The 20,330-nt window shown below is 37.0% G+C and overlaps 1 protein-coding gene across 1 annotated transcript in view; it reads right to left on the bottom strand.

The window, feature by feature from the left end:
- Nucleotides 1-20,330, bottom strand: part of LOC307051546 (survival motor neuron protein-like) — a gene marked incomplete at its 5' end in the record, with an annotated part of 45,273 nt that overhangs the window by 9,335 nt on the left and 15,608 nt on the right. The window contains 5 exon segments of the mRNA XM_079701959.1: nucleotides 15,301-15,411; nucleotides 16,528-16,605; nucleotides 18,086-18,241; nucleotides 18,391-18,591; nucleotides 19,696-19,815. Coding sequence (XP_079558085.1) covers nucleotides 15,301-15,411; nucleotides 16,528-16,605; nucleotides 18,086-18,241; nucleotides 18,391-18,591; nucleotides 19,696-19,815 — 666 coding nt within the window.

Below are 20,330 nucleotides of genomic sequence, written 5' to 3'. Positions count from 1 at the left end.
AGAATCCGCCTGTCAATTCAGGGGACATGGGTTCGATCCCTGACCCGGGAAGATCCCACATGCCACGGGGCGACTGAGTCCATGTGTCACAACTACTGAAGCCTGCACACCTCGAGCCCGTGCTCTGCAACAAGAGAAGCCACTGCAATGAGAAGCCCGCGCACTGCAATGAAGAGTGGCCCCTGCTCTCTGCAACTAGAGAAAGTCCGTGAGCAGCAACAAAGACCCAACACAGCCATAAATAAATAAATAAATTTATTTTTTAAAAAAAGATTCAATGAAATAACAATGCCTAGCAACACACAGTAATCATTCAAAAAATATAGCTATTATTACTTGTAAAGGGAAGAAAAATATGATGTGACAGTTTCTAGTTTCCTTTACAATAAAAACCCAACTAACACAGAGCTAAGAGTCTACTGAAACCAAGTTCTATAAAGTAAGATTTTTTAAAATAAATTTTATTTAAATTTTTATTACAAATTTTACAGTAAAAGTAAAATGAACAATATCCTAGAAGTCAAAATTCTACCTACAGGTAATGGCAAGAGTAGGGAAACTACAGGGTCCAGATTTTACCAAACAACGTACAATGTTCCAGATCAGCAGCTTAGCTGGAAAAAACATGAAGTTTGTACGCAAACAAATTTCAAATCAAATCCCTGCTCCCCTAACAACTGAGTGGTATCAAACAAGGTAGCTATGCTATCTTATATATATATATATATATATATATATATATAAGATTTTATTTACTCTTAACCAGAAGTATTTATCTAAACACAAAGACTCATTAATATTCAGGTACACTGCTTCACATCTTTCTTCTTCTGCCTAGAAACCAAGTTTTATTTAAAGTGGAATGCAGCTCAACTCTAAATTATATGCCATTTTAAAATATAAAAGGTCAATTTATGTGTCACAATAACTAGTAATGAAAGGATCAGAACTTCAAAGCTCAGAAAATTACTTTCTCCTACAGTATGGAGGTTCCTTAAAAAACTAAAAATAGAGCTACCATATGATCCAGTAATCCCAGTCCTGGGCATATATGTAGAGAAAATTCTAATTTGAAAAGATACATGCACCCCAATGTTCATAGTGGCACTATTTACAATAGCCATAACATGGAGGCAACCTAAATGTCTACTGAAAGATGAATGGATAAAGATGTGGTATATACATATACAATGGAATATTACTCAGGCATTAAAAAGAATGAAGTAATGCCATTTGCAGCAACATGGGTGGACCTAGAGATTATCATACTGAGTGAAGTAAGTCAGACAGAGAAAGACAAACATCATATGATATCACTTACATGTGGAATCTAAAAAAATGATACAAATGAACTTATTTACAAAATAGAAATAGACTCACATAGAAAACAAACATGGTTACCAAAAAGGAAAGGGGGAACAGGGATAAGTTTGGAATTTGGGATTAACAGATACACACTATTACATATAAAATAAACAACAAGGACCTACTGTATAGCACTGGGAACTATATTCGATATCTTATAATAACATATAATGGAAAAGAATCTGAAAAAGAATGGGTATACATACATGTATATGTATAACTGAAATCACTTTGCTGTACACCTAAAACACTGTAAATCCAACTATACTTCCATTAAAAAAATTTAAAAAAAAAAAAAAGAAAGAAAGAAAGAAAAGAAATTAGTTTCTCCAAAAGCTTCTCCAACTGTATTACTTGGTGTCTTCAAAATATGTTGCATTATATAATCTCAGGACAATAGCTGAACCCACGAGTAATAATAATTTAAAACAATCCTGTGCAAAAGAGAACATACTGTATGATTGCAGTTCTAAACTAAGTAAAACTAATCTTTATTCACAGAGGTCAGAATGGTGATTGCCAGGATAGGTAAGTGTGGTGAATGACTAGAAAGGGGTACAAAGGAACTTCTGGACTGAGGGAAATGTTCTTTTATCTTGATGTAGTAACAATGGTATACCTTCTCAAAACTGATCAAACTCTTCACTTTAAATCTGTGCATTTTTTAAAAGTTTATTTATTTATTTAATTTTTGGCTGCATTTGGTCTTCATTGCTGCATGCAGGCTTTTCTCTAGTTGAGGTGAGCGGGGCTACTCTTTATCACAGTGCGCGGGCTTCTCATTGCAGTGTCTTCTCTTGTTGCAGAGCACGGGCTCTAGGCGCGCGGGCTTCAGGAGTTGTGGCGCGTGGGCTCTAGAGCGCAGGCTCAGTAGTTGTGGCGCACGGGCTTAGCTGCTCCGCAGCATGTGGGATCTTCCCCGACCAGGGCTTGAACCCATGTCCTCTGCATTGGCAGGCGGATTCTTAACCACTGTACCACCAGGGAAGTCCCAATCTGTGCATTTTATTGTATATAAATTAACCTCGAAAAAAGTATTTGGAAAAAAAAATGAGAGTGATGTAAAAATGTTCTTGAATCCTCTTGAAAGGCCACAATTCATACACAAAAATGATAAAACACCAAGTATTTTGTGAAATACCTGAATACTGAATGTCTTCTACTGATTGCTGTATATAAACATGGATTTCTGCAGAAGCAGGAGTTGCTTTAGTTAAACTTTCAGAATTTTATTTCTGAATTGAATTCATTGTTTTCCATTCACCAAGAGCTTCAAACAACACATAACTTAAGTTCATAACCATTAACCCTGTAGTTTATTTCTGTTAATGGCAACCATACAGACAAGCTAAACTTACAACATGACTCAGATAAAGTAATCTGTGGCTGATCCCTTAATGAAGGTACTCTTCAAATATGGCAAAAATACTCTTCAAATATCACCTTCTACTTCGTATCTTCTGAATATAGGTACAGACCATGGGATTTTCCATCTAGGATTCTTCATAACCATAAGGGCAATTACTACAGTGAAAGCCAGAAAACAAGCTGTTTTGACTTCATTTTCTCTCTTCTTTGACATTCCCTCCAATCTCTGCTCTAAGCCCATTCTAGACTTCAAAAAACCGTGCCAGATACTGTAGACATGATGAAGAATGAGATGTAGTGCTTTGCCTCTAATGACAGAGGAAAGACAGATATATAAACAATAAAGATAATAAACCGTGAGGGCTTCCCTGGTGGCGCAGTGGTTGAGAGTCTGCCTGCCGATGCAGGGGACACGGGTTCATGCCCCGGTCCGGGAAGATCCCACATGCCGTGGAGCGGCTAGGCCCGTGAGCCATGGCCGCTGAGCCCGCGCATCCGGAGCCTGTGCTCCGCAATGGGAGAAGCCACAACAGTGAGAGGCCCGTGTGCCACAAAAAAAAAAAGATAATAAACTGTGAAAAGCTATGTAATAGAATAAGCAGAGAACAGACTGAAAGAGAGGAACTTATATGGATGGAGAATGGATAACAATGGTATGACATTTGGGCTAGCCTTAGGCCTTGAAACACACTGCCCTAATGCTTCTAGCTTTTGCATTCTCTGCCTGGAATACTTCAGCCCAATTCATCCCCTGCCTAGTTTTTCTATTCATCTCTTTAGATGAACTGAATAACCTAGCTGAAGAACTTCAATTGAATAAAACTGACTTTTAATCAAAGAATGAAATACAGGTAACTATACTTTTAAATGCGAGGATTTATATAATTTAAAAAATATCCCTCCCAGGAATGCATAGATTTTGAAAAGATGTTTTTCGAAATTTGCTTTTCAAGGCAACATGGAAACATCCACTAAGAATCATAATGTCCACAACCTTTTATTAAATAGTCGCAACACAGAAAGTTACCCTAACGCTATGACAGAATAGAATCGAGTACTACATGTAAGAAGATATTTACTAATGTTATTGAGAATGCCAAAAGCTATTGAACTAAAGGAACAGTGGCATAACATACAGGCAAACAAGCTGATAGAAAGAAGATGTAAAAACATTAAAAATGTGATATTAAGTGGGGATATAGATACACACACATGCACAAAATACTGATGACAAACATCAGTATTTGGACCAATATATGGACCAAAAGTGTAAAATAATATGTAAAAAGGGAATACAATAATAGACACATAGATTTTACTAATTTAGTTTAAAATACTGAACACTTTTCTTATGTACTTTTCATACTAAATTTAGTTAAAAATACTGAACACTTTTCTTATGTACTTTTCAAACACACAGAAAATAGAAAAAAATAGTATAATGAACATACATATGAACACCACTTAGATTCAATAACAGCCATATATGCTTCATGCACACACATATATAGATTTTACTAAATCATTTAGAAATGTATTACAAACACTGTAACACTTCACTTCTAAATACTTTAGTATGCAAATTTAAAGACATTCTTCCAGAAACTACAACACCCTTATCACAGCTCATAAAATTAGCAATAGTTATCTAATATCATTTAAAATCCAATTTATATTCAAATTTCCTCAACCCCCAAGTCTCTTATAAATAGCTTTTCAAAACCAGGGTCTAATGAGTAATGAAGGATGCCACACTGTATTTGGCTGTTATATCTCAAGTCACTTTTAATCTGGAATAGTTACCCACTCCATGTCATTTTTTCTTTCATGACACTGACTTTTTGAAGAAAGGAGGCCAGTTATCTTCTACAACATTCCACGTTCTGGACCTGTCTGATCATTTCTTTTGTGGTGTCATTTAACTTGTTGCTCTATCCCCAGTATTTCTGATAAATGGGAAAGTAGATCCTAAAGGTCTGTTTAAATTCCAGTTAAACTTTTTTGACCATAACACTTCATAGGTAATACAGTGTATTTCATACTGCATCTCAAATGAAAAAGCAAGTCTGACTGTCTGATTACAGTGACGCAAAGTTTCATCTCTGATTCTAAGGATCTCTTTATTATAAAGGTATGTTTTCCTTTCAATACAACCAACCAACAAGTATTTGCTGAGATGATACTTTGACATCATAAGAATTCTAGAGGGGATTTAGATCAATCTTTTATGAAATAGTTTTTGCATCAACATGTCTTTAATATTGTTTTACATTAACTTTTCTACTTTTCAATATTTCAATTTTTAAACATATATTTTCTACAAACTACAAAATTTATTTAAAAAGTAACATTCTCTTTTATAATGATGGTAGACTTACTCCTTAATTGAAATGTGAGCACGTTCTTTCTTTTTGACTTTGTTTGAAACCCTGTAAGGAAAATAAAGGAATTTAGAAGCATAGAACACGGGAGAAAGTATTTGCAAACGAAGCAACTGACAACGGATTAATCTCCAAAATATACAAGCAGCTCATGCAGCTCAATATCAAAAAAACAAACAACCCAATCCAAAAATGGGCAGAAGATCTAAATAGACATTTCTCCAAAGACGATATATAGATTGCCAATAAACACATGAAAGGATGCTCAACATCACTAATCATTAGAGAAATGCAAATCAAAACTACAATGAGGTATCACCTCACACAGGTCAGAATGTCCATCATCAAAAAATCTACAAACAATAAATGCTGGAGAGGGTGTGGAGAAAGGGAACCCTCTTGCAGTGTTGGTGGGAATGTAAATTGATACAGCCACTATGGAGAACAGTATGGAGTTTCCTTAAAGAACTAAAAATAGAACTACCATACAACCCAGCAATCCCACTACTGGGCATATACTCTGAGAAAACCATAATTCAAAAAGAGTCATGTACCACAATGTTCACTGCAGCTCTATTTACAATAGCCAGGACATGGAAGCAACCTAAGTGTTCATCGACAGATGAATGTGGCACATATATACAGTGTAATATTACTCAGCCATAAAAGGAAACGAAATTGAGTTATTTGTCGTGAGGTGGATGGACTCAGAGTCTGTCATACAAAGTGAAGTAAGTCAGAAAGAGAAAAACAAATACCATATGCTAACACATATATGAGGAATCTAAAAAAAAAAGAAAAAGAAAAAATGGTTCTGATGAACTTAAGGGCAGGACAGGAATAAAGACGCACACACAGAGAATAGACTTGAAGACACGGGGAGGGGGAAGGGTAAGCTGGGACAAAGTGAGAGAGTAGCATTGACATATATACACTACCAAGTGTAAAATAGCTAGCTAGTGGGAAGCAGCTACATCGCACAGGGAGATCAGCTTGGTGCTTTGTGACAACCTAAGGGATAGGGAGGGTGGGAGGGAGACGCAAGACGGAGGGGATATGGGAATATATTATACATATAGCTGATTCACTTTGTTATACAGCAGAAACTAACACAACATTGTAAAGCAATTATACTCCAATAAAGATGTTTAAAAAAAAAAAGAACACACATTTTATACAGACGTGAACATTTTGTTTCACATAAGACATTTCATTAATTCTCTTCAACAAAATGTCATCAGAAAATAAGTTTACAGCCTTCAAATGTACTTTAAAAGTGACTCCAAAGTAAACAATTATTAGGCTGCAATTAAGAAAGTTTTCTTCTTTCACTAAGTCTGAAGATGTTCCTGAGTCAACATATATCTTATTTTCTGTCAAATAAAATATATAATGTGTCATACTCATTTATTAAAATAAAACCATTAAAAACCAGTACTCAGGGCTTCCCTGGTGGCGCAGTGGTTGAGAGTCCGCCTGCCGATGCAGAGGACACGGGTTCGTGCCCCGGTCTGGGAGGATCCCACATGCCGCGGAGCGGCTGGGCCCGTGAGCCATGGCCGCTGAGCCTATGCGTCCGGAGCCTGTGCTCCGCAACGGGAGAGGCCACAACAGTGAGAGGCCCGCGTACCACAAAAAAAAAAAAAAAAAAAAAAAAAAAAAACCAGTACTCACTAGACAAAAATATTTTATAACTTAAAAAAAATCAAGACTCAAATATTTACTGTTTTTCCTGGTCATATTTAGCACGAATGTCCTACTCCTCTCTTCTCTCTTCTGGCCTCAATGCCTTCTATCTTTCCCTACATATATACTAGCTTTCGACTTCACTATTTCTCTGTATCTTTGAGGCCACAAGATATATTAAAGGGGATTTGTTACTAATAAGTACCACAGTTAGAGCCTGTGCTATGTTATTTCAATAACATTACTCTCATTCATCTGCATTCTGCTAGGATTTCTAGAAAAAGAAAAATGTATAGGTTAAGAGCTAGACCCAAATCCTGTCTGGCTGCTCTTATGGGAACAGGTTGGTAATAGAAAAGCTCTTATGGGAACAGGTTGGTAATAGAAAAGTTGTCAATCATGTATGCTTCTGTGGAGCAATGGTTAAGAATCGCTACCTGAAGGCAACGCTCTCTAAAACACACATAAGCTATTGGAAAACATGACAATGAACAGTAGCTTCTTCTTTTTAATGGTAAAAATTTCCAAGAGACAAAAATGCAAGATCTAGGAAATGGCAATTTGCTTACACTTCTGAATATGAACATCGGTTTATATGTTAATTTATGCAGATATACAAATAATACTGCAAAAAGTAAAGATCATTTCTCTGGAACAAGTTAATCATAGCTTAGCCCTAAATTTGTGGCAAATATACTGGACAAGGCTGCTTTCCTAGGAACTGCTGCTTGAACTCACAAAAAAACCAGAAACATCTGCATTTTGTTGGTTAGGACCAGAGTTCATAGTCTGTTGAAAATCTGCCAGGTTTTAATAACAGTACAATCAAGTATGTGAAATATGAATGTTTATGAGTACAGTTAACCAACTTTAATTTTCATCCAGGTCATCCTTCAAATCAAATATACTCTGACACGTTAGAACATTCATATTTTTTAACTGCTGCTAGAGTTATCAAAGAAGAAAGCAATAAGGTATATAACTATTTAAGGCTGTGGTAAAACAAACATTTTCAAGTTGCGCCAGTGGCAATACACATGGAAAGAATTGTGGAAAGGCAGTCAACAGTATCAAAAGCTACTAAAATGTTTAAAAACTAAACTAAAATAAAATGTTTATACTTTTTGACCCAATAATGATACTTCCAGATGTCATAAGGAAACAATCTGCAAGAAGCTTTATATATAAGAATGGTTATCTAATTACCAGAGGAAAAACTTGCTAATGTTCAACATTTAGCAAATGATGAACTTATTCTGAACCAGGCTTACTATGAACCAGGCACTATTCCAGATGCTAAAGATCCAAGGTTATAAGACAGACAAGATCCCTGCTCCTGTGGAGCTCAACACTCTACTGGAAGGAGACAGATAAACAGGTAAAGAAAATCATACCAAGAACGATAAATGCCACACAGAGAATCTAAGTGGGGTGATATAATAGAGAATGAGGGCGGATCACTTCTAGTTTAACCAGGAAGATGAAATTTCAGTTGAGATCTGAGTAACAAGCCAGACAAGTGAAATACAGGGTAACAGCTTTCCAGACTAAAGAATAACGAAGGCCCAGAAGAAGGTATAAATCTGGACATGAGCAAGAAAAGAGGCCAGTGTTGCAGGAGTGTACTGAGTAAGAAGAGTGTGGAGGAACTTCCCTGGTGGTCCAGTGGCTAAGACTCTATGCACCCAATGCCCGGGTTCAATCCCTGGTCGGGGAATTAGATCCTGCATGCATGCTGCAATTAAGAGTCCACATGCCACAAATAAGAAGTCTGCATGGCGCAACTAAAGATCTCGCATGGTGCAACTAAGACCCCATGCAAATAAATAAATAAATATTTGAAAAAAATAAAATAAAATATCACTCTAGTTGCTGTATTCAGAATGGATTTGGCAGGATGGGACATGAAATTTCGTAAGCAAAAAGAATACTTGGAAAAAAAAAAAAAAAGAATACTTGGGATCTGCTGCAGTAAGGTAAGAGATAATGATGTCTTATCCAGGATATATAAAGAGCTATTACAACTCATCAACAAAAAGACAAACAACCTATTTAAAAAATAGGCAAAGGATGTGAACAGACAGTTCTCCAAAAAAGATACATAAATGGCCAACAAGCACATGAAAAGATGCTCAACATCATTTAGTCATTAGGGAAGTGCAAATCAAAACCATAATAACATATCACTTCATACCCACTAGGATGGCTATAATCAAACAAGGAGACAATAGTAAGTGTTGGTGATGATGTGGAGAAATAGGAACCCTCACACATCACTGGTGGTTATAATAAAATGGTGCAGTCACTTTATTTATTTACTTATTTATTCTTTAAAGACTTTTTTTTTTGATGTGTACCATTTTTTTAAAGTCTTTATTGAATTTGTTACAATATTGCTTCTGTTTTATGTTTTGGTTTTTTGGCCGAGAGCCACATGGGATCTTAGCTCCCTGACCATGGTTCCGCTACAGCGAACTTTTGAGCCAGCAATTCTATGCCTAAATATATACCCAAGAAAACTGAAAACATACGTCCATACAAAATTTTATACACAAATGTTGATAACAGAATTATTCATTGTAGCCAAAAAGATGAGACAACCCAAATGTTCATCAACTGATGAATGGATAAGCACAATGTGGTACATCCATGCAATTAAAAGAAATGGGGACCTGAACGAACATTTGGACAATATATCTCGGTTAAAAAAAGAGATGATAGTATCTTGAATGGGTATTAGTGGAGAGAAATCAAAGTGCATTGATTCAGGATCTGTATGGAAATAGTCAACAGAACTTTCTTACAAATTGGTTATAAAAAGTGAAGGAAAGTGAGGAATCAATCAATGCTAACTCCACATTTGTGGCTTGAGAAACTGGTGTTGCTAGTGCATCAGTGTTACTGCTTACTGAGATGGAAAGGCTGTGGGAATTGAGGTGTATGAAATAACACTAACAGTTCAGTTTTAGCTATATTTGGTTTGAGATGTACCTAACAGACATCCATGTGGTGAGGGAAAATAGGCAGTTGGATAAACAAGTCTCAAATTCAGAGCTAGACATCTGAGAACTTCCAGTACAGACATGCCATTTTAAGTCCTAGAGCGGATGAGGTCACCTAGTGAGAGTTTATAGTTAGAGAAGAGAAGGGGGCTATTGGTTGGGCATAAGGAATCCCACACAGATATTGGGTAGAGGAGGAAAAGCTGTTAAAGGAGTCTAAAAGGAGCAGCTGAGGAAGAAGGTATCAGACTAGTAGATTAAAACGTGTTACTGAAGGCAGGAGAAAAAAGTCTTTCAAAAGTGTAGTCAAATATATTAAAATGCTGCTGACAGGTTAGAGACATAAAGCAGAGAACTGACCACTGAGTCAGCAATCTGGAGGTAAAATCTCAATACAGGGCTTCCCTGGCGGCACAGTGGTTAAGAATCCACCTGCCAGTGCAGGGGACATGGGTTCGAGCCCTGGTCTGGGAAGATCCCACATGTTGTGGAGCAACTAAGCCCGCACGCCACAACTACTGAAGCCTGCGTGCCTAGAGCCTGTGCTCCGCAACAAGAGAAGCCACCGCAATGGGAAGTCCGCGCACCACAACTAAGAGTAGCCCCCCGCTCACTGCAACTAGAGAAAGCCCACACGCATCAACGAAGACCCAACACAGCCAAAAATAAATTAATTAATTAATTTTAAAAAAATCTTTAAAAACAAAAAAATCTCAATACAGTAGGAAAGACAGAAGTCTACTTGACAGGCCTGAAGAGAATGTGAGATAAGGAAGTAAAGAGGAAAACTAGAGATAATTTTTTTTTTTTTTTTTTTGTGGTACGCGGGCCTCTCACTGTTGTGGCCTCTCCCGTTGCGGAGCACAGGCTCCGGACGCGCAGGCTCAGCGGCCACGGCTCACAGGCCCAGCCGCTCTGTGGCATGTGGGATCTTCCCGGACCGGGGCACGAACCCGTGTCCCCTGCATCGGCAGGTGGACTCTCAACCACTGTGCCACCAGGGAAGCCCCTAGAGATAATTTTTTGAAGAAGTCTGTCTATGAAGCGGAGGAGAGAAATGATGTGATCACCAGGGAAGTCAGAAAGAATATAGTTGAAGTAAATGGTCAGTAAATTTAGTGAAATTGGTCACCAACAGAATGACGAGTAAGAAAAGCCAACTTCATTTTTTTGGCTGCACAACATGGCATGCGGGATGTTAGTTCCCCAACCAAGGATCAAACCTGTGCCCCCTGCAGTGGAAGCATAGAGTCCTAACCACTGGACTGCCAGGGAAATCCTGAACTAAACTCTTACAGAATGTCTTTATATATAGAAAGATGAACATAAAAACAATACATTTCTCATGAGCACTCATATATACCTGAACACAGAGAAAGAGATTTTGATAGGTTATACGGCAAACTAATATCAGTGGTGACCTCTGGAGAAGGGTAGAAACTGGGCCTGGCTTTTGTTTTTTTTTTAAATTAATTTTTATTGGAGTACAGTTGATTTACAATGTTAAGTTTCTGCTCTAGAGCAAAGTGAATCAGTTATACATATACATATATCCACTCTTATTTAGATTCTATTCCCATATAGGTCATTACAGAGTATTGAATAAGAATTCCCTGTGCTATATAGTAGGTTCTTATTAGTTATCTATTTTATATATAGTAGTGTGCATATGTCAATCTCAGTCTCCCAATTTATGGGCATGGCTTTGGTCACCAACAGGATTTTTGTCTCATCTTTAATTTTTGAAAATTTTACAAGGTTTTATGTTTATCACTTGTAATTAACAAATATATATATTTAAAGGATACAAAACAATGTAAATGGTATGAGGACAAAACTATATTTAAAAAGTCAGTCATGTAAGACTAAAGAGATTTGACAACAAAAGGTAACACGTGGCCCTGGACTGAATTCTAGATTAAAAAAACAACTTTCTTTTGTTGTAAAGGACACTCATAAGACAACTGGCAAAATCGGAATAAGGCCAGTAGATAAGATCATAGTATCAGTATTAATCAATTTAAGTTCCTGATTTGATAACTATATGGTGATTATACAAAAGAATGTTCTTGCTTTCAGGAAATACATAGTGTATTTAAATGCTAGGGGCATCGTATCTGCAACTGATTCTGAATAGCTTCGGGGGGAAAAATATAGATAGATACAGAGAAAGAGAGAGGAGAGAGAAGGAAAAATGAAATGAATGAGAAACCTAAAGGGGTAAAAAGTTGACATTTGGGGAACCTACACATGGAAATTCTTGTACTATTTTTGCAACTTTTCTGTAAGTCTGAAATTATTAAAACAACAACAACACACTTGTATTCTGGTTTGGTTACCTACCAAAGCTGAACCTTCACATACCATGTGATCCAGCAATTCCACTCCTAGGTATATACCCAAGAGAAATGAAAACGTACATCCTCACAAAAACTTGTACACGAATGTACATAGCAGCATTATTCATTACAGCCAAAAAGTGGAAACAACCCAAATGGATAAAATGTGGTATACACAACAGACCATTATTCGGCAATAAAAAATGAAGTACTGATACATGCTACAACACAGATGGATCTAGAAAACATTAGGCTGAGTGAAAAAGGATACACACAAAAGAACCCATACAGTAGGTTTCTATTTATTCAAAATGTCCAGAATAGGCAAATCCAAAAGAAGATAGAAAGTAGTTTAATCATTGCCTACTGCTGGGAGGTTGGGGAAAATGAGGGTATTTGATTTTCTTGGGGTTGGGGGGTAGATAATGAAATTATTCTAAAATTAATTGTAGGGACTTCCCTGGCGGTCCAGTGGTTAAGACTCTGCACTTCCAATGCAGGGGGTGCAGGTTCAATCCCTGGTCAGGGAACTAAGATCCCACATGCTGTGCAGTGTGACCAAAAACAAATAAAATGAAATGAAACGAAATGAAATGAAATGAAATAAAATAAAATTGATTATAGTGATGGCTACATAATTGTGACTATAATAAAAACTAAAACCACTGACCTGTGCACTTTAAATGGGTAACCTGTATACCATGTAAATTGTACCTTAATAAAGCTTAATTATTAAAAGTATTTAATAGCCCCAAATTGGAAACAAAACCAAATGTCTGTCAATAGTTAGAATGAATAAACAGATTATGGTGTATGTATACAATGGAATGAAATACAGCTACAACCACACACAACAATGTAGATTAATCTCACAAAGTGCTGAGCAAAATAAGCCAGCCATAAAGGAGTATATGTGTGATTCTATTCACAAAATTAAAAAATTTGATGACATTATAAGTCAGGAAAAGGGTTACCCTTAGGAAAGGGATTGGTAATGACTAGAAGGGGATAAAAGGAAACTTTAGGATTGTGGTCTTTTTCTTGATATTAGCGCTGATTACACAAATATGATCACTTTGTGAAAATTCATCTATCTGTGGACTTCTAATATGTGTACTCTTCTGCTTGCATATTTCAATAAAAAGTTTACACTAACAACAACAACCAAACAAAGCCATGAACCTTTGCATAATATGAACCTGAAAACAAGGCAAAATATGGTGCATCTGGGTACTAGAACTATGGATGAATTTTGCCCCTCTATCTTTCCTGTCTAAAAAATTTGAAAATAAACATAACTTATGCCAATACTTTATTTATAATTATTTTTCAAAATACAGTTGGCCTTCTGTATCCACAGATTCCACATCTGCAGATTCAACCAACTGCAGATAAAAAATATTAGAAAAAAGGAATTCCAGAAAGTTCCAAAAAGCAAAACTTTAATTTGCTACATACCAGCAACTACTTATATATCATTTACATTGTATTAGGTATTATAAGTAATCTAAAGATGATTCAAAGTACACAGGAGGATGGGTGTAGGTTATATGCATGTAGTATGCCATTTTCTAGAAGGGACATGAGCATCCCTGAATTTTGGTACCTGCAGGGATCCTAGAGCCAATCGCCTGCAGATACCGAGAAACGACTATATTTCATAATTTACAGAAAACATGCAGAGAAATTTGAAGTGCAGAAGGGGGAAGCTTAGAAAGTTATCAGATGACTGGTCTCAAAACACATTACGAACTATTAATTTAGTTTCCCTTATCGTTACGGTCATTAAAAGGGCAACTTCATCATACCGTACAAATATATCAGGGTTATACAACAGCTGAAGAGTAGCTTTAAAGTAAGAATATTGGTGGAGGAATGTACAGATGATATACTTATAAAATTACATCTTCAAGTCAGTTGTTTAATTTCTTCTATATATTAGTTAACTAAAATTTCAAGTATCACATCATAATCTTAGCGTGCCATATTCGTTTCATTTTTTAAAAACTTTAAAATTTCCTGCTAAATTACAACAGAACATGTCTGCAACAGATAGATGCATAAAACGAGAAGTTTGGAGCCTCAGTCCCTAAGGTCCAGTTTGGCATTTATCACACCAGATTTTCACTGTGCACAAAAATAACCTATTTTTTTGTCTTTCTTTTCCTTTTTTTGGTGGGGGTGGGGTGGGGGAGTGGGGGGTATTATCCGTCCTTTTTCCATCTCCTACAACCCATTTTATTTCAAATCAAAACAGAAAGACTAATGAGATTGGAAAATAATTTAGAAAAAGTTTCATTAAATTAGAAAATGTACACATTTGTCCCTTGATAGCCATGGCGGTGGGGGGATGAGTTCCAGGATACACCCCCATCCCGCCCTGCCACTGAACACCAAAATCTGCGGATGCTCCAGTCCCTTATATAAAATGGCACAGTACTTGCATGTCACCTACGCACATCCTCTCCTATACTTTAAATCATCTCTAGGTTACTTATAATATCTAATGTTATGTAAATAGTTGTCAGCATGCAGTAAATTCAAGTTTTGCTTTTTTGGAACTTTCTGGAATTTTTTTTCTTCGAACATTCACAGTTGGTTGAATGCTTGGATGCAGAACCCATGGATACAGAGGGCCAACTGTAATAAAAATAACCTAATAATATGAAAGATTTTTAAATGCACTACAACAATACTTAGTGGGGACAATACAAGAGTAATTTTAGCCTCAGATAGCTGTATTGTTTAAAACTGTAAGGTACAGACATACCTTGCTTTATTGTACTTTGCAGATACTGTATTCTGCACAAATTGAAGGCTGGGGCAACCCTGTGTTGTCAGATAGTAGCTAGCTTTTCTCAGCAATAAAATATTTTAAAATTAAGGTATGTACACTGCTTTTAAGACATAATGCTATTACATACGTACTAGAACACAGTATAGTGTAAACATAACGTTTATATGTACTAGGAAACCAAAAAATTCATGACTTGCTTAATTGTGACACTCACTTCATTGCAGTGGTCTGGAACTGAACCTGCCTATAGTTTTCGACTCTTAGGATTTACCTAACATAAGAAACCACTTTTTAGTCACAAACAAAACAAAGTCACAAAACCACAAAGTGACTGTCAGGAAAGATGCTGAGTGATCACTTACCATATAGTAACCAGTATGATAACCACTCATGTACCAAGAGATTAACATACTTCCCAAAGCATCAGCATCATCCAGAGAATCTGGACATATAGGAGGTGGTGGGGGAATTATCTGGAAATGGAGAAAGATACACTTTAAAATAAGTAGACAAAAACATAAGGTCTGGAAACCTATTTTACGTACAGAATGCTGGATGTTAGTTGTATCTTTCCCTACATTCCATGTCATCTCCTAGTTAAAATTTTTTTTAAAATCTGGGATTTGGAGAAAGCCAACCAGTAACAACAACAAGAGACCAATAAAATTAAATTGAATAAGAATCAAAAGGTAACAGGTCACATAAAATATTTAAACATTTTGCTTTCATTAGACCTATTTTTCTGTTCCATTATGAAGCTATAGGTAAAAGACCAAGGATAAATACTTCTATGGTTTTCCTCAAAAAACACCCACACAGCGTTTCAAGTAAAAGTTCTGGCTAGAACATCTGCACTGCCCCCACTCCAGTGCAGTCTGCCAAAAAGTGTCTTTGTATTTTGCTTATTGTTGATATCTAAAAGTCTGCCATTAGGTATCTGGACAGTCTACGTGATCAGACCATGCTTGGAAGGGTAAAACATTAATCCTAAGGTATGGTGTAATTAAATCCTTTTGGATAGGCGCTATCTCCCTTAGAATGAGATAACTGCTGCCGGGAAGGAAGCATGAATAATATAGGCTATAAGAGGACTGAGTCTGGGTAGCAGAAGGTCATTAAAAACAAAAACCCTGGGACTTCTCTGGTGGCGCAGTGGTTAAGAATCAGCCTGCCAATGCAGGGGACACGGGTTCAAGCCCTGGTCGGGGAAGATCCCACATGCCGCAGAGCAACTAAGTCTGTGCGCCCCAACTACTGCTCCTGCGCTCTAGAGCCCGCGAGCCACAACTACTGAGCCTGCGCGCCTAGAGCCCGTGCTCTGCAACAAGAGAAGCCACCGCAGTGAGAAACCTGGGCACCACAATGAAGAGTAGTCCCCGCTCACCACAACTAGAGAAAGCCGCACACAGCAACGAAGACCCAACGCAGCCAAAAAAAAAAAAAAACAAAAACAAAAAAACAAATCCTGAAGTTTAGTCTGAATTTTTACCCATCAGAACCTGGCTGTGACATTTCCGAACTACCTATGTTCTGCTAAATCCCAAACTGTGTATGAAAGGAAAGTTTAATCTGAATTCTTTTGCACTTACTGGTGGTCCAGAAGGAAATGGAGGCAGCCAGCATGACGGGAAGGGTGGTGGTGGTGGGCCACTGAATTTTAGACCTGGCTGTAAAGAACATTTCAAAGAAAGACCAATTTAACAGTTTCCATATGTAAAGAGCAAAAAAGAATTCAATGTCAAAAGAATCGAAATAATTGCCCAGAATAATATCTATATTATTCATATCAAAAAGGTTAAATAGAATTTCACGTACCAAATGCTGAAGTCATATAGACTCATAAATTTAGATTTTTCTCGTTTCCTTTCTATGTAGACATTCAGGCAGTAAAGCCAAAGTAAGAAAAATTTAAAATTACCTAATAAATCAGAGACCGTATACTCAGCAAGACATTTCCATCATAAAAGACCGTATTCTCCTGCAATTTCATTAACTAAATTGCATAAACTATTGGACGTCCTTTCAATTACATATGCTAATTTAGAGCATATATTATAAAAATTAGTGTCTCTCACTTAACAAGAAAAATCAGCCCCCTGAGACCAATGAAGCAGTTTATTATGTATATAAATTAAGAGGTCTGACCATTCTGAAAAATGTAATAGAATATAAACCTCAATAAGGAAGCTCTCAACAGGGAATCCTAAGGAAAAGTTTTAATGTCATGCTTGATTTTAAAAATCTTTATTATTATCACTGCCTGAAGAAATCAATGCTTTATACAAAACTACTGGACAGAGACTTTGATTCCATGATATAACCTAAACTAAAAATACTTTTTGTTTAAGTTGATTTGCTACTGATAACCAAAAGAACCATGAATAAAAACAGTATTTACATTTTGCTCTACAGAACAGTCTGGGAGCTTCCTTGGATTTCACCTGTATCAGATGTAAATACTGTGTTCTCTTCCAATTTTTATATACCTTATACAAGTGACACAGGGAACTACAGCACAACATCCAGCTGATGATAAAATATTATACTTTCAAACTTAAGTTTGCTAAACTATTTTTTTAATTAATTTTTATTGGAGTATAGTTGCTTTACAATGTTGTGTTAGTTTCTGCTGTACAGCCAAGTGAATCAGTTATACATGTACATATATCCCCTCTTTTTTCGATTTCCTTCCCATTTAGGTCACCACAGAGCATTGAGTAGAGTTCCCTGTGCTATACGGTAGGTTCTTACTAGTTATCTATTTTACACATAGTATATATGTCAATCCCTAAAAGTTTGCTAAGTTATTACTCTAATATACCTAATACTCTATAAAAATTGTTAGGAAAGAAAGGCTTTCACTATAAACTATTCTGCATTGCTATCTTATTTCCTTTTCAAAGAATTCTCAGGTATGTATTTACAACATCTATGGAAAGCTACGAAAGTTTCATGAGGGAAATCCCTAGCAGTCCAGGTGGCCCGGGTTCAATCCCTGGTCCGGGAATTAAGATCCTGCAAGCTGCAGGGCGCAGCCAAAAAAAAAAAGTTTCGTGAGAAAAGCTACAAGTCACTTAATGGAGGGGCTGAATGTTCCAATACTATATTAACTATTTCCTGAGAAACCTTTTCTGGGTAGAAGTTTACCTTTCCTGGTCCCAGACCTGATCCTGGCATATGGGGTGGTGGAGGGAGAAAAGAGTTCCATGGAGCAGCTTTTGACTTGATGTTATTTGGTTTATTTACAGGAGACCTGGAGGAGTTCTCGCTTTCATCTGTTGAAATTTGACTTTCATTTTCATTCTTTTAAGAGAAAGAAATAAATGTGCTTTTGTTATAAAGGCATCAATAAGAAAAATATAATGCTTCAGTGGATCAAACTGACAACCAGTTATACTGCTTAATTTCTCATCTAGTTTCTGCTTCCAAGAATTCCATTTTTTTATCCTTACCTCCTGAGCATCCTGTTCTATATTATTAGCTACTTCAGAGGTTGTGGAAAGTAGATCAGACAGATTTTGCTCCTCTCTGTTTCCATATCCAGTGTAAATGACAACACAGGTTTCTCTCTTAAAGTCAATCGAAGCAATGGTAGCTGGGTAAACACAGCCATCTTCTGACCAAACGGCAGCACATTTGTCACCAACTTTCCACTATAAAAGAAACCAAAGATAGACACACACACACACACACGCACATTTCTTTATTTTTTTATTTTTATTTTTATTTTTGCTATACGCGGGTCTCTCACTGCTGCAGCCTCTCCTGTTGCGGAGCACAGGCTCCGGACATGCAGGCCCAGCGGCCATGGCTCACGGGCCCAGCCGCTCCGCGACAGGTGGGGTCCTCCCGGACCGGGGCACGAACCCGCGTCCCCTGCATCGGCAGGCGGACTCCCAACCACTGCACCATCAGGGAAGCCCCGCACATTTCTTTAAAAGAGGGTAAACTATACTCTTGTGTGGGTGGAGTGGGGTTGGGGGTGGAGGGGACAGTCTCCGGTTAACTGTTCTGGGAGGCAGAATGTTATAGTGAAAAAACTTGGGGCCAAAAACACAGGAATCTGAATTCTAATATAAATATAACATGACATGGTCCTGCCATTTATATAATCATGGACCAGTTTCTTAATGTCCTTGAGTCTTACTTTCCTCATCTGTTAAGTGGGTGTAGTATAATCTGCCTCACATATTTGTTGTGAAGAACAGAAAGGAGGGGAAGCATGTAAAGTGTCCAGTACGCTAGCCCAGCACATAGCACGTGCTTATCAAACATCAGCTCTCTTCCCCCTTGGTAATGATGAAACTAAAGCAACTAATGAGACACCAAAATAATTAGCTTCTATGTGGACTGTTTGAAATAGCAGAAATGACTCTACCCAGAATATCTGGTCCCCAGGTATGAACAGTTTTAGGATTTCTGAAGGAAAAAAAAGGATACCTCTCTCAGATTCAGAAAAGTCAAACACTGCCAATTCAGTTGAAGCCTTCAGGTACTTCTTCCAAGTTGCACTGCCTTCCTCCCCTCTACCCCCAACATAAACATTGTCCTGAACTTAGTATTTATCATTTCCTCCTAATTCTTTATATTAACATGCATGTTCCTAAACAATAGAAAGTTTAATAGGTGCTTTAGAAATTTTATGATTATATGTCAATAGAAAACACTGTCCTAATAATTTAAAGGTACTTTATACTATTTAATAAGGACCGTAACAAGAAATTCTTTGAAGTTAAATCTCAAGGTTTTAAAATAACCTGCTTCAAGGGAGTTGTGGTATTCTTTCTTTGGCTTTTATTCTTCTTAGCAGGTTTCCTTTTAGGTGTGCCTTTTGGTTTTTCTGAAACTTCGGAACTGTCACCGTTCTTTAGAGCGTGCTATGAAAACGTGAATAGAAACGTACATGTTACAGGGTGATATATTAAAAAAGTCACAATATAACTCAGTCACTATAAACTGGTCTCCAGACCCCACCGTCTCAGATAGCTTCTATTTCCTCTCTTCACCATCCCACATGCTAAGAAACTGCTCTTGAAGGTATCATATATCTGATAATCAGCTCTAAGGACCCTTATAAGCAAGTCTCCTCACTCTCAACCTTTCCATAACATTAGACTCTGTCAATCATCTTTCTTTTAGATAGTCACAACGTTTTTGATGACATAGCAATGTTGGGCCCTAATGCTTTTATTACGTCTCTGATCAAGTCTAAAACTTGGGCATTCCCAACAAGAACTGGCCATCCTTCTTTACCAGCTTATGATCATCTATTCCTATTACTTCAATTATACTTTCTATGCAAACAAACTTCCAAAGCTATTATCCAGCTCTGACTTTTCTCCTTAGTTCATTTCCAATTACCAATTTCATATCTTCACATTTACCTCAAATG

This window comes from Hyperoodon ampullatus (assembly GCF_949752795.1).
Source record: "Hyperoodon ampullatus genome assembly, chromosome: 4".
Taxonomy (NCBI): domain Eukaryota; kingdom Metazoa; phylum Chordata; class Mammalia; order Artiodactyla; family Ziphiidae; genus Hyperoodon; species Hyperoodon ampullatus.
The sequence above is the reverse complement of the archived record's forward strand: the minus strand, read 5'-3'. Positions and strand labels throughout refer to the sequence as shown.